This window comes from Sus scrofa, chromosome 13 (assembly GCF_054392235.1).
Source record: "Sus scrofa isolate SSC_HxYL_T2T_F1_AM1 chromosome 13, Sscrofa_HxYL_maternal_Yorkshire_Landrace_v2.0, whole genome shotgun sequence".
NCBI lineage: Eukaryota > Metazoa > Chordata > Mammalia > Artiodactyla > Suidae > Sus > Sus scrofa.
The window spans coordinates 188,138,951-188,151,890 of record NC_139395.1 but is presented as its reverse complement, the minus strand read 5'-3'; the positions used below and the strand labels follow the sequence as shown (position 1 = coordinate 188,151,890).

The 12,940-nt window shown below is 34.9% G+C and overlaps 1 protein-coding gene across 15 annotated transcripts in view; it reads left to right on the top strand.

Annotated features, from left to right (window-relative positions):
- LOC146397805 (uncharacterized) overlaps window positions 1–12,940 on the top strand; it is a 1,134,194-nt gene that overhangs the window by 590,215 nt on the left and 531,039 nt on the right. For all 15 annotated transcript variants that reach the window (XR_014823707.1, XR_014823711.1, XR_014823709.1 and 12 more), the window contains one exon: window positions 4,259–4,445. Coding sequence is in view for 5 of the 15 variants with exons in the window: in XM_084989258.1 (XP_084845384.1) it covers window positions 4,259–4,328 (70 nt within the window). In the remaining 10 variants the exon portion in view is untranslated. Of the gene's footprint in view, window positions 1–4,258; window positions 4,446–12,940 lie in introns of those variants that run through there.

Here is a 12,940-nt window from a genome sequence, read left to right as displayed (position 1 = left end):
AATAAAGTTCAAGTTCTGGCCCAGGCTGAAGTCCCACTTACCACACTCTAAGTGGCAATGCAGTCAAGCTTTAGTTCGAGTCCCCAGTCTGTCAAAATTTCATTTGCAGAAACCTGGTCTTGTCAGTGACCTTGGAGATTTTGATAATCTAGAAATAGTCCCTTAAATGTAATTAAGCAAAGAAGACTGGTATAAGATTCCAGAGTGCTTTTCTGTTGGCCATCCTCTTTTTTAATATAAATTAAAATCATATAGAATATATCACTTTTCTACTTAGAGCCCTCCATAACCTTCTTTCCTCTCACAGTAAAAGCCAGTCTCCCAATGGCATCATAGGCTCTGTATGTCCTGAATCTCTTTCCCCACCCTGACCTCACGTGCTAAGTCTCTCTATATGCACCCTCATCACCTTTTCTCCTGCTGCCTTTCCTTCTCTGTTACTCATAAAGCACACCAGACACTGTCCTGATAGATATTCCTCTGATCGCCAACCTTGTTTTGCCTGAATTCTCTTCCTTCCTTCCAATAGCTTTCGTTCCCATCTCCTTTGGTACTTTACTTAAAATGTACCTTCTGATGAGATTGCCCTATCAGGCCCATTTCAAATTGCAACTCCTTACCTCATACCCTGGATGTTCAGTCTTTCTGATCTAATTTTTCCTTAACACTAATTTTCCAATATAGTACATACTTTATTAATGTGTTTAATTAATTTTTATGACCTATAGTCTCATGCCAGATTATAAACTGCATGAAGACAAGGATGTAACACTGTGGATTTAAACAATACCTGGTTCATACTAAACTCTTAGTACATGCATTTTTAATTTGCTTTCAGCTAATTTAGGAGGAAGAATCATTATATGAAAGTTACTTTGAAAGAAATGTACAAGGGAGAAGGGAAATGGAAAGTCAAAAAATGCATTTAATTCATGGGATGAGTGAGCCTTAACAAAGCATCCCTCAACACTGTTATATCTTTAGAAGCCTGTTGTTTATTCTGCTGGAGTTGATGTGCTTTTGAACCAATGAGTTCTAGAAGCCTTTTTTCAGATACTTGTTTTCTTTCTTATTCTCCTTTCTCCTTATTGAGACTATTTCATTAAATCAATATTAATAATGTTAGCACCACAGAGTTAACTATTATGTGGAAAATTTCATTTTTTTTCCAAATGGTTTGACAATTATTTGACATGACCCAGGAGAAGCTGATTTTTTTCTTTTTTTTGTCTTTTTAGGGCCACACCTGAAGCATATGGAGATTCCCAGGCTAGGGGTGGAATTGGAACTGTAGTTGCCTATCTACACGACAGCCACAGCAACGTCAGATCTGAGATATCTCTGTGACCTACACCAAAGCTCATGGCAATGCCAGATCCTTAACCCACTGAGCAAGGTCAGGGATCAAATCTGTTAGATTTGTTTCCACTGAGTCACAACAGGAACTCCAGAAGCTGATTTGATTATTCATATTCTCAAAGATTTGGGGATTTGTAGACTTCAAATGAAATCATTTATTTTGTTTGTATCTGAAAGCATAAGATGTTTAAAAGAACCAATGGTAAAAATTAAGTACATAGAATTTTTATTTGTGTAGTGCTTGCAATTATAATAATGAAGAAAAAAAGCAATAGTAAGAGAGTTCATAGGATATAGGGAAATTTCATATAGCAAACTAAATTTCAAATTATTTCAACTGGCCCATATTTAGTAGCAAATAATTTGCTCCATTCCATTTTTTTTTGAAATATCTGATGTTTAAAGCATAAGAAAGGGAGTTAGTTGAGAAGATTAATAATGGTTAAGAAAATAAAGTATATGTAGAATAAAGATTTTCATAAGATAGTGAGGATGAGGGTTAGATTATAAATAATATTGATTCATTATTAATTTATTAGGCACACATTATGTGCCAGCTACATGATATGGATTGGAAAAAATACTTTAACAATAACATTAATTGAAATGATTAATAGACTTCTTTTTATGCCTTAAAAGATAAGGTAAGCACTAGCATGTATTTTAATATTACTTTCAATTTAAGACACCCTTTTGAGATGAAATTATTAACTACTATTCCTATTAAAAATAAGCTCAGACACTTAAAAATACATATTGAATAGTTTCCTAATGTTCTATAATGCATGTATTTTATCTTATATTTAAAGATTTGAAACTTAGGAGTTCCTGCTGTGGCACAGCAAGTTAAGGATCTGGCATTGTCTCTGCAGCAGCATGGATTCAATCCTTGGCCAGCACGTTAAATATCCAGCATTGCTGCAGATGTGGTGAAGATAATAGCTATGTCTCAGATTGGATCCCTGGCCCAGGAACTTCCATATGCTGGATGTTGGGCAAAAAAAGAGAAATAAATAAATAAAGATGTAAAATTTAGAGTCATGTATTAGAAATCCCATGTTTGATCTTTTCTATTAAATTTTTCCCAAAGCAATCTACAGATTCAATGCAATCCCTATCAAATTACCCATGACATTTTTCACAGAACTAGAACAAACTACCCAAAAATGTATATGGGACCACAAAAGACCCAGAATTGCCAAGGTAATCCTGAGGAACAAAAACCAAGCAGAAGGCATAACTCTGCCAGACTTCAGGCAATGTTACAAAGCCACAGTCATTAAGACAGTGTGGTGCTGGTAACAAAACAGACATACTGACCAATGGAATAGAATAGAGAATGCAGAAATAAACCCAGACACCTATGGTCAATTAATCTTCAACAAAGGAAGCAAGAACATAAAATGGGAAAAAGAAAGTCTATTCAGCAAGCATTGCTGGGAAACCTGTTAGCTACATGCAAATCAATGAAACTAGAACATACACTCACACCATGCACAAAAATAAACTCAAAATGGCTTAAAGACCTAAATGTAAGACAAGACACCATCAAACTCCTAGAAGAAAACATAGGCAAAACATTCTCTGACATCAACCTTATGAATATTTTCTCAGGTAAGTCTTCCAAAGCAACAAAAATAAGAGCAAAAATAAACCAATGAGATCTAATCAAACTGACAAGCTTTTGCACAGCAAAGGAAATCAAAAAGAAAACAAAAAGACAACTTCCAGAATGGGAGAAAATAGTTTCAAAAGATGCATCTGACAAGCACATAATTGCTAGAATATACAAGCAACTTATACAACTGAACATCATAAATCCAACAACCCAATGGAAAAATGGGCAAAAGACCTGAATAGACATTTCTCCAAGGAAGATGTACAGATGGCCAACAAACACATGAAAAAATGCTCAGCATCACTGATTACTAGAGAAATGCAAATCAAAAGTACCATGAGATACCACCTCACACCAGTCAGAATGGCCATCATTAATAAGTCCACAAATGACAAATGCTGGAAGGGGTATGGAGAAAGGGGAATCCTCTTTCATTGTTGGTGGGAATGTAAGCTGGTATAACCACTGTGGAGAACAGTATGGAGGTAACTTAGAAAACTATACATAGAACTACCATTTTACCCAGCAATCCCATTTTTTGTGCATTTATCCAAACAAAACTTTTCTTAAAATAGACACATGCACCCACATGTTCATTGCAGCTCTATTCACAATAGCCAAGACATGGAAACAAGCCAAATGTCCATCGACAGATGATTGGATTAGGAAGATGTGGTGTATATACACAATGGAATACTACTCAGCCATAAAAAAGAATGAAGTTATGCCATTTTCAGCAACATGGATGGAACTAGAGACTCTCATACTGAGTGTAGTAAGTCAGAACGAGAAATACAAATACCATATGATACCACTTATATCTGGAATCTAATATAAGGCACAAATGAAACTTTCCACAGAAAAGAAAATCATGGACTTGCAGAATAGACTTGTGGTTGCCAAGTGGGAGGAGGAGGGAAGGGGGTGGTTGGGGGTTTGGGATTAATGGATGCAAACTATTGCTTTTGGAGTGGATTGGCAATGAGATTTTGCTGTGTATCACTGAGAGCTATGTCTAGTTACTTATGATGGAGCATGATAATGGGAGAAAAAAGAATGTATACATGTATGTGTAACTGGGTCACCATGCTGTGCAGTAGGAAAAAAATTGCATCGGTGAAATAACATTGAAAAAAGAAAAAAAATTAAAAATGTAAAAGTTACTATTATGATAGATCTCTTCCATCATGCCAAAATGAATTAATAGCTATGTCATGTCATAAAGAAATCTGAGGATTCATATAATCTTCAAATAACTGATTACTACCCATTTTATTGTAGGTGTCAAAGCATTGTTATTTGTCCTGGCTGTATTCCAATTCCTGATCCACATGTCTTGCTTCTGCAATAGAAAGGTTTTGAACTGTAAGGTTGTCAACTACCCCTTCTTCATTCCCAGCCATAATTGGACTAGAGGACAAAACCTGAAGTCTCATCTATCCATCTCCTCGTCACTTGACAAGTAAAGGTAAGTTGAGACAATCAGATTCTCTAATTCAGTATTTAAATTCACATTTTAAGAAAGAATTTTCTAATTAGAAGTTAGAGGAGAAAATAATATAAAGAGATGCCTGATTGCTCAGACTACAGTGTGTCATGTGGAAGACAAAGTAATGGGAAAATACAGCCTGTGAGCAAGCGGAATAAGTCAATTCATAGTGTGTTGAGTAAAGCAGACATATACATTGTTAGTAGAAACATATTATCTGCAAATGACTAGATAAAGTTTGGTGAATTTCTCCCTCCAGAGTGCCATGAGCCATTGCATTGAATCTACAACTGCCCTCCTGCTCCAGACTCTTTGGCCTCCCCTATTATGTATCCTATTCTAATAAATCTTCATGGAAACACTCTCATAGCTTCACATGTATCATTATAATAATATCTGCCTACTTGATTTAGTTTGACTGATATATGTGCTTTGCAACCAAAAGGTTTTATCTGAACTAGTATCTTGAAATATGCAGTAGCTTGAAAAAAAAATTGTTCATGGAAACCGCACATGATCTAATTTGGAAAAAGGTTGTTTGCAGATGAATGACATTAGAGATCTCAAGTTGAGATCACCCTGTATTATCCTGCTGGTCCCCAAATCCAATGAGACATGATTTTATGAAGACACAGACACAGGAGAAGGCTGTATGGAGACAGAGGTTCCATTAGAGTGGTGCAGCTAAAAGAAATGTTTGGAGTCAATCAGAACCTGGAAGAAGCAAAAAAGGATTCTCCCGTAGAGCCTTTGAAAGGGGGGCCTCCCTGCTGACAACTTGATGTTGAACTTCTCTCTAGAACTATGAGATAGTAAATTTCTGTTATTTTAAGCCACCAAAATTGTGACAGTTTGCTGCAGCAACCCTAGGGAATTCACACAAATACTGAGGATTCTTGCCCCATAGGAAATGAATGGCAGGAATTTTCACTATATATTTTGAACATATAAACCTTGCCTTTATTTTCTTAAACAGAATGTTATAGATATAATTTAGACTATTTTCTAAACTCTGGATAAGCTTTATAAATTTCACTTTCATATTCTGCAAAAGTATTGATTTGCCAGTGAATGTAGATGTTAATAGAGGTGTTGGTCTCTATACCAAGTGGCCCTAGGTTGCTTGACCTTCTTGAATTATTATTTCTCCCTTACTGTGATATATTTTCAGTCTATTGTCTACTCTATACTTGTTATGATTTTATTTTTTGCCTATTAAACAATATTCTAGCATAAACAGTATCCTGGCATTTTAGGAATTTATTTATTATGCATAATAATGATCATTGTTTATAGCAATACAGCTCTTTCAAAGGCTACCAGAGGTACTAGAAAAAAAAAATCTGTGAGTTTTAAAAGTTATTTCTGGATTCTTTTCTCTTTTTTCTTTAATTTTAGGGCTGCACCCATGGCCTATGGAGATTCCCAGGCGAGGAGTCTAATCAGAGCTATAGCTGCCGGCCTACACTACAGCCACAGAAACGCCAAATCCAAGCTGTGTCTGCAACGTACTGCACAACTCACAGCAACTCTGGATCCTTAACCCACTGAGCAAGGCCAGGGATTGAACCTGCATCCTCATGGTTCCTAGCCGGATTTGTTTCTGCTGCGCCACAGCAGGGACTCCTGGATTCATTTTGTGTTCGAAGTGAGGTGTTAAACATTTTGTCTTATCTATAACATTTTTACCAAGTTATTTAGCATCTCATTATCTCAGTTTCCCTGTTTGTAAAAGGGAGATATGGTTAACTACTTCATAGATGTGTTAGAATTAAATGAATTAATATATGTAAGCACTTCAGTCAGTGTAGTTTTATATTAAATACAACAAACATTATCTAGTATTAACCTGTCAAATCCAGTATTATTTATTTATAAGTATTAATAAATTAATTATTGCTAAATTGGTTGCGTTTTTTTAGCAGTACTTCAATCTCCTAAAATATTTACTTTTACTAGAAATGATATAATTTTATTCTTTATATATATATTTACATAGAATACAATTACAATTTATAAAGAATACAATTACATTATTTGTGTGTGTATATGTGTGTGTGTGTGTATATATATATACACACAAATTACATTATTTCTGTATATATATACTTTAAGTATATCATTTTACATTAATGACCAATTGGGAGCAGAGCTCCTTCTAGTTGCCTAAATTTTTATGCTTGCTTTTAGACTACATATTTTTATTTCAAAGTCATTTTTCAAATAGCCTATTCAATAGTAAATGTGTTAATTCCCCTGATATCCTTCCTTTGATACACATGGACAAAAACATCACTAGATTGCATCTTCTCCAAACTCAAAATACAGAGTTTATCTTCAACTCTTCTTCTTTCCTAAAATGATATACAATCTGCTAACTGTTCTTTCAATTCCACCTCTGTACCCCACACTTTTAGACACAATCTAACTTCCACTCTTGTAGTTCGAACTTTATTTTCTACAGCTTAAGATATATGAAAAAAATCCATCTAATTTCCCACCCCTGGAGTATATGAGTGTTTATGAGACTAAAGAGAAACAATATAAATACACTCCCAATTTCATGCATGATACATTTATAAAGATAGGAGCTCTTGTTCTCTCTCACCTTTAATATTCCATAAGGACTGCCATCCCTTGACTCTGAAAAACCTAAGAGTGGTTAGCAATTATGATACAGTAATGGTTATAAATATCACCTCTACTTTACAGCTCTTATTTCAAATATTATTCCAGCCACTAGCATCAGTCAAGTTCCTGGTACAGGTCCCAGGACAAGTGCTAGAGGAGAGCCAACCCTTTCTTCTTTTTAGATATTAGGCTCTTGGAACTTTTTCCCACATTAAAATTATATTACATATAATGATAAGGTCCTAGAATTTCTAAAGTTCAGCAATGATTTGGGTAAATTAGGATTTTATGACAAAAGAATGCATTTAAGAAGAATTTTGAATATTTCTGAGCTGAAAATGAATGCTACAGAGATGGAAAATTCAAAGTGATAAAGAGAATTCATTTCAATAGGCTGCCTCTGTATCATGTTTACATGCATTAACTACACACACACACACACAAACATATCCTTACACATAGTACTATGAAATGCTTGTTCTTAGAGTTTCTGTGCCTTGCCAATATACTTTGTCAGAGAGTTGATTTTTAGGAAGATAATCACCAACATTATATCATGAAAGATTACTATTATTGGCAAGATGAATTTTACTATCTTTGGGTAGTCTCTCTAAAGAATGTAATGATTGAGTTACCTATCCAAACTGCCTGTACCTAGGAGTAAAGGCAGCAGGAAAGGAGGCCCAGGGAAAAGAAATTTCAGAGGCCCTTTGTGAGCCTCTTTCTGTGAAGTGAAAGATATAATTCAGGTTTTCTGAACTTCCTCAAAAACAGGCACTTCTTCTCCTTGCTTTGATGTGAACACCTTTGGTAATTACCCACAAACATTTGTAGCCAGAAGAGGTGAGGGGGATCTATTCTGTCATTAGAGATTCCTTTGTATTGTTGAGAGAAAACTGAGAGGGTTAGAGCTATCAGAAAATGAACTTGGGCTCCAGGATCAAGGCAGCTGGGCCATCAGACACCATAGTCTCAATTCATGGCTGTTGCCAAAACTATTCCAGCAAAGCATCACTTGGCAAGTCACAGACTTTCTCTTGGAGTCTTGGATCACAACAAAGATAGACTAGGAGCAAAGATTAATGTTTTTGCTGTTATGAAACTCTGACCCCAAATGGAAAGACCACCTTACCATTTCAACCACACAGAATTGGTAGGAAAAAAAAATTCACTACCAGGAAAATTCTACATATACACAATACTTAATCAATCTCCATAGCAAGAAATAAAAATCCCAGTTGAAAGAAACAAAAAATTAACTCAAATTCATAACAGTCCTGGAGAATTGAAGTTAGAAGGCACACAGAACTGATAACCATCTAACTATGATGTCAATGTTACAGGTTGTTGGGTGTTCAGAGAGCAGTCCCAGATACTCAGGGTGTTAGAACAGAGGTCTCTTTATAAAGCTGGGAAGTGTGAAAAGTTGTGTAGTACATTACTGGACTTAGGAAAGTCTATGTCTGGGAATATATCACCGTAGTATGCCACCTGGCTAGGCCGTGATAAGAAAACATCTCTTGCTAGAAACCTTTTCCACATAACTATGCTGTTTGCAACGAACAGTTTGAATTTTTAGCTATCTGAGAATGATAAAGCTTAGTAGTCAAGCTCACATGGTCTTTGTTCTACATAGTTGTGTCGTTTGTGTTCAGGTGGGGCTTAATTGCACTTGACCTCAGTTATACTAGAAGCCTCTTGCTTTCTGCTCTGAGACTTGTCCATTTGGTACACCCGTGAGAACCTATTCAAGCATTTCAATTCCTTCATATGCCTGGAAATTCTGGGGTACTAATGCCATAAGGGGCAACCATCATCCAAATGAGAGGAAAAGATGATGTTTAAATACTCTCTTGTGTTTCTTGCAAACAAGCTTGCCATATTTAGCAAATAAAAATACTAGACAACAATTAAATGAGAATTCAATATAAAATTCATACGCTGATGATGTAATGCCCAAAGTGAAGCCTTTGAGAAATGATTAGGTCTCAGGGGCAGACCCCTTATGAATGGGATTGGTGCCCTTATAAAAGGGGCTCAGAGAGATTCCTCTCAGCTTCTATCATGTAGGATATGAGAAGTCTGCACCTGGAAGGAAACTTCATCTGACCATATCTGTATCATGATCTCAGACTTTCAGCCTCCAAAATGGTGAGAAAAACAATTACTTTCTTTGTAAACAAATATCTGTGGTATTTTATTACATTAGACTTACATGAAACTGAATGAACTAAGATCATGATAATTCCTAGCATCCAGTAGTAATAAAGCTATTAAAATTCTTATGTATGGTGGATTGGGATGAGGTACTAAGGAAGGTGGGGACTGAGTTATGCAGTATCTCTCCAGACTCTGTAGTCAGTTAACTATTGCTAATGGATTGAAAATCCAATGTTTATTAATGGCCTTGAAATAGAAAAAACAGACAAAACATGGGCCTGCACTTAAGGAATGCTCCAAGAGATATTTGTGTCTTTATAGTTGCTTTTATTGCTGCTATTTGTGGTGTGAATCAGTATTCAAGTTACATATTATCATACAAGAAGAGCCAATTCATCATTTCATTTATCAAAAAGCTTGTCATTTCTTCACTGGTTTTTAATGTTACCTCTTTCATATATTGTTTTCGTATCCCTGTGTGTCTGTATCTGGGCTTATCTGTTCTATACTATTTATTTTTTCCCTAAACCAACATAATGTTATTTTAATTATTTTAATATTTTAGCTGATAAAGAAAGTGAGTGTTCCATATTTTTCTTCAAGAGATAATATTGGATAGTCATAATGAATTCTTTATATTTTTGTCTGTGTTTACATTGAATCTATAAATCAGTTTGCAAAGAATTTTATCTCCATAATATTTCACTTTAAAATCCATAAACATGTTGTGTTTGTCTATTTAATTAGGTCTTTTTAAATGTTTCTCAGTAAAGTTTTACAGTATTTCCCATAGAGTATTCCTATGCATACTGAGATTTCTTTTCAGATAATTCATATTTTCCATAGTATTGTAAACAGTATCTTTCAAAATTTCATTTGTTAACTGCTTATTGCTGGTAGGTAGAAAAGAAATAGATATCTGTATTGATTTTGTATCCAGCATCCTTGATAAACTTTCTTATTATTCTAATAATTTATCTATAAATCTTCAGATTTTTCTCCATATACAATCATATCATCTGCAAATAATGATATTATTATTTATTTCTTGATATTTCTTACACTTTCAATTTTATTTCTTGATTACTTTACTGCCTAGGATCCCAGTGTAGTTCTAAATAGAAATACTGAAAGTAGACCTTCTTGTTATATTCCTAACTCTTTCAATGATCCGTCACAAGTATGATGTTTAAGTTTTCCATAGGTATTATTAAGTAGATTCTTTTCTAAGTCCTCTGTGAATTTTTATTTTAAATATATCAAATTTGTCTAACTCTTTTCTGATGCAACCAACATAATTTATTTTCTTAATCTGCTAGTCCATTGAATTATAGTAATCGTTTTTCAAATTTAAATAACCTCGTAGTCAATATTTTTAACATGCCAAATTTCTTTAAACAGAATTATACATAAAATGCAATTCTAATTAAGATTCCAGCAGGTATATTGGAGAAATTAAGATGTTTATAAAGTGCATATAGAAAAGCACTTCTTCTTGCCTCCATTATCTCTAAGCAATAGACTAACTTGTTCTTTTAGAGCTTTATATAAATGATAATATATGTGTGTACTCTTTTTTTGTCTGAATTCTTCCACTCAGCATAGTTATTTTGAGATCCATACATGTTGTGTGGACAAGCAGTTAATTTACTTTTAAAAAAATTAATAGACTTTATTTTTTAGAGCAATTTTATATTCACAGTAAAATTGAGCAGAAAGTACAGCTAGGAGTTTCTCTTGTGGCACAGCAGAAACAAATCCAACTACGAACCATGATGCTGCAGGTTCTATCCCAGGCCTCTTGCAGTGAATTAAATATCCGGCTTTGCAGTGAGCTGTGGTATAGGTCATAGGTGGGCTCAGATCCTGCATTGCTGTGGCTGTGGTGTTCGCAAGCAGCTGTAGCTCCGATTAGACCCCTAGCCTGGGAACCTCAATATGTTTTTTTTTTAGGTGATGCCCTAAAAACAAACAAACAAACAAAACCAAAAACAAAAAACAAAAACAAAAAAAAAAGGAAAAGAAAGTACAGCTAACTCCCATATCCCCTAGCCATATACTCCTAGCCCAACACCTGCCTGATCTCCCTCCCTATTGATACCCCACCCCACAGTGGTACATTTGTTACTACTGATGAACCCTGATACATCTTATTAGTCCGTAGTTTACATTAGAGTTCCCTTTTGGTTTTGTATATTCTATGGGTTTAGACAAAATGAGTTTTGTTCACCACTGTAGTTTGATACAGAATAGTTTCCCTATTTTAAAAATCCTCTGTTATCTGACAATTAATCTTTTTCTTTCTTCAACTGCTGGCAACTACTGACTCTTTTATTGCTTCTATAGTTTTGCCGTTTCCGAAATGTCATATAGTTAGAATCATAAGATATGTACCCTTTTCAGATTGGTGTATTTGACTAAATAATATGCAGTCAAGGTCCCTCCAGCTTTTTCTATGAGTTGATAGCTCATTTCTTTTAGCGCTGAATAATATTCCATTTTCTTAATGTGTCAGTTTATACATTCACCTACTGAAGGACATGTTGGTCACTTTCAAGTTTTAGCAATTTTGAATAAAGCTGCTATAACCACCCATGGTATAAGTTTTATGTGTGTGTTAGTTACAATTCATTTGGATAGATATCAACAATTATGTTTGTGTGGTAATAGTATGGTTTTGTCAGGAACTACCAATTTCTCTAAAAAGTTGCTGTACCTTTTATACTACTACCATGAGAAAATGAGAATTCCTGTTAACTCAAATCCTTGACAGCATTTGGTGTTGTCAGTGTTTTTGGATTTAACCTAATAGATTTTCAGTGGTATTTAATTGTTTTAATTTGTGATTCCCTAATGACATATGATATTTAACAACTTTTCATATGTTTACATGCTTTCTATATAGATGCCTCTTGCTTTCTATATATCTTCTTTGGAGAGATATCTACTCAGACCTTTTATTTCTAAAGCCTGTTGGTTATTTTCTTAGTGTTAAGTTTTAAAAATTCTTTGTATATTTAGGATACCAGTCTTTTGTCAGATGTGACTTTTGCAAAAATTTTCTCACAGTGTATGTTGTGTCTTTTTATTCTCTTGACACTGTCTTTGGCAAAACAGAAGTTTTTGTTTGTTTTTGGTTTTTGGCTGCATCAATAACATGTAGACATTTCCAAGCCAGGAAATGAACCCAAGCCAGAGCAGTGCAAGCCATTGCAGTGACAAATTTGGATGCTTAACCCATCGACCCACATGGGAACTCCAAAGCAGAGCTTTTTTAATTTTGATGAAGTCCATCTTATCAATTCTTTCTTTTTTTTTCTTTTTTTGTCTTTTGTCTTTTCAGGGCTGCACCCGTGGCATATGGAGAATCCCAGGCTAGGGGTTCAGTCAGAGCTGTAGCTGCTAGCCTATGCCAGAGCCACAGCAATGCCAGATTCAAGCCGTGTCTGTTATCTACACCCCAGCTCATGGCAACACCAGATCTTTAACCCACTGAATGAGGCGAGGGATTGAACCCACAACCTCATGGTTCCCAGTCAGATTTGTTTCCTCTGCACCATGAAGGAATTCCTTCAATTATTTCTTACATGGTAAATTTGGTATTGCATCTAAAAAGTCATTGCCATACCCAAGGTGTTATACATTTTCTCCAGTATTTTCTTCTAGAACTTTTATAGTTTTGC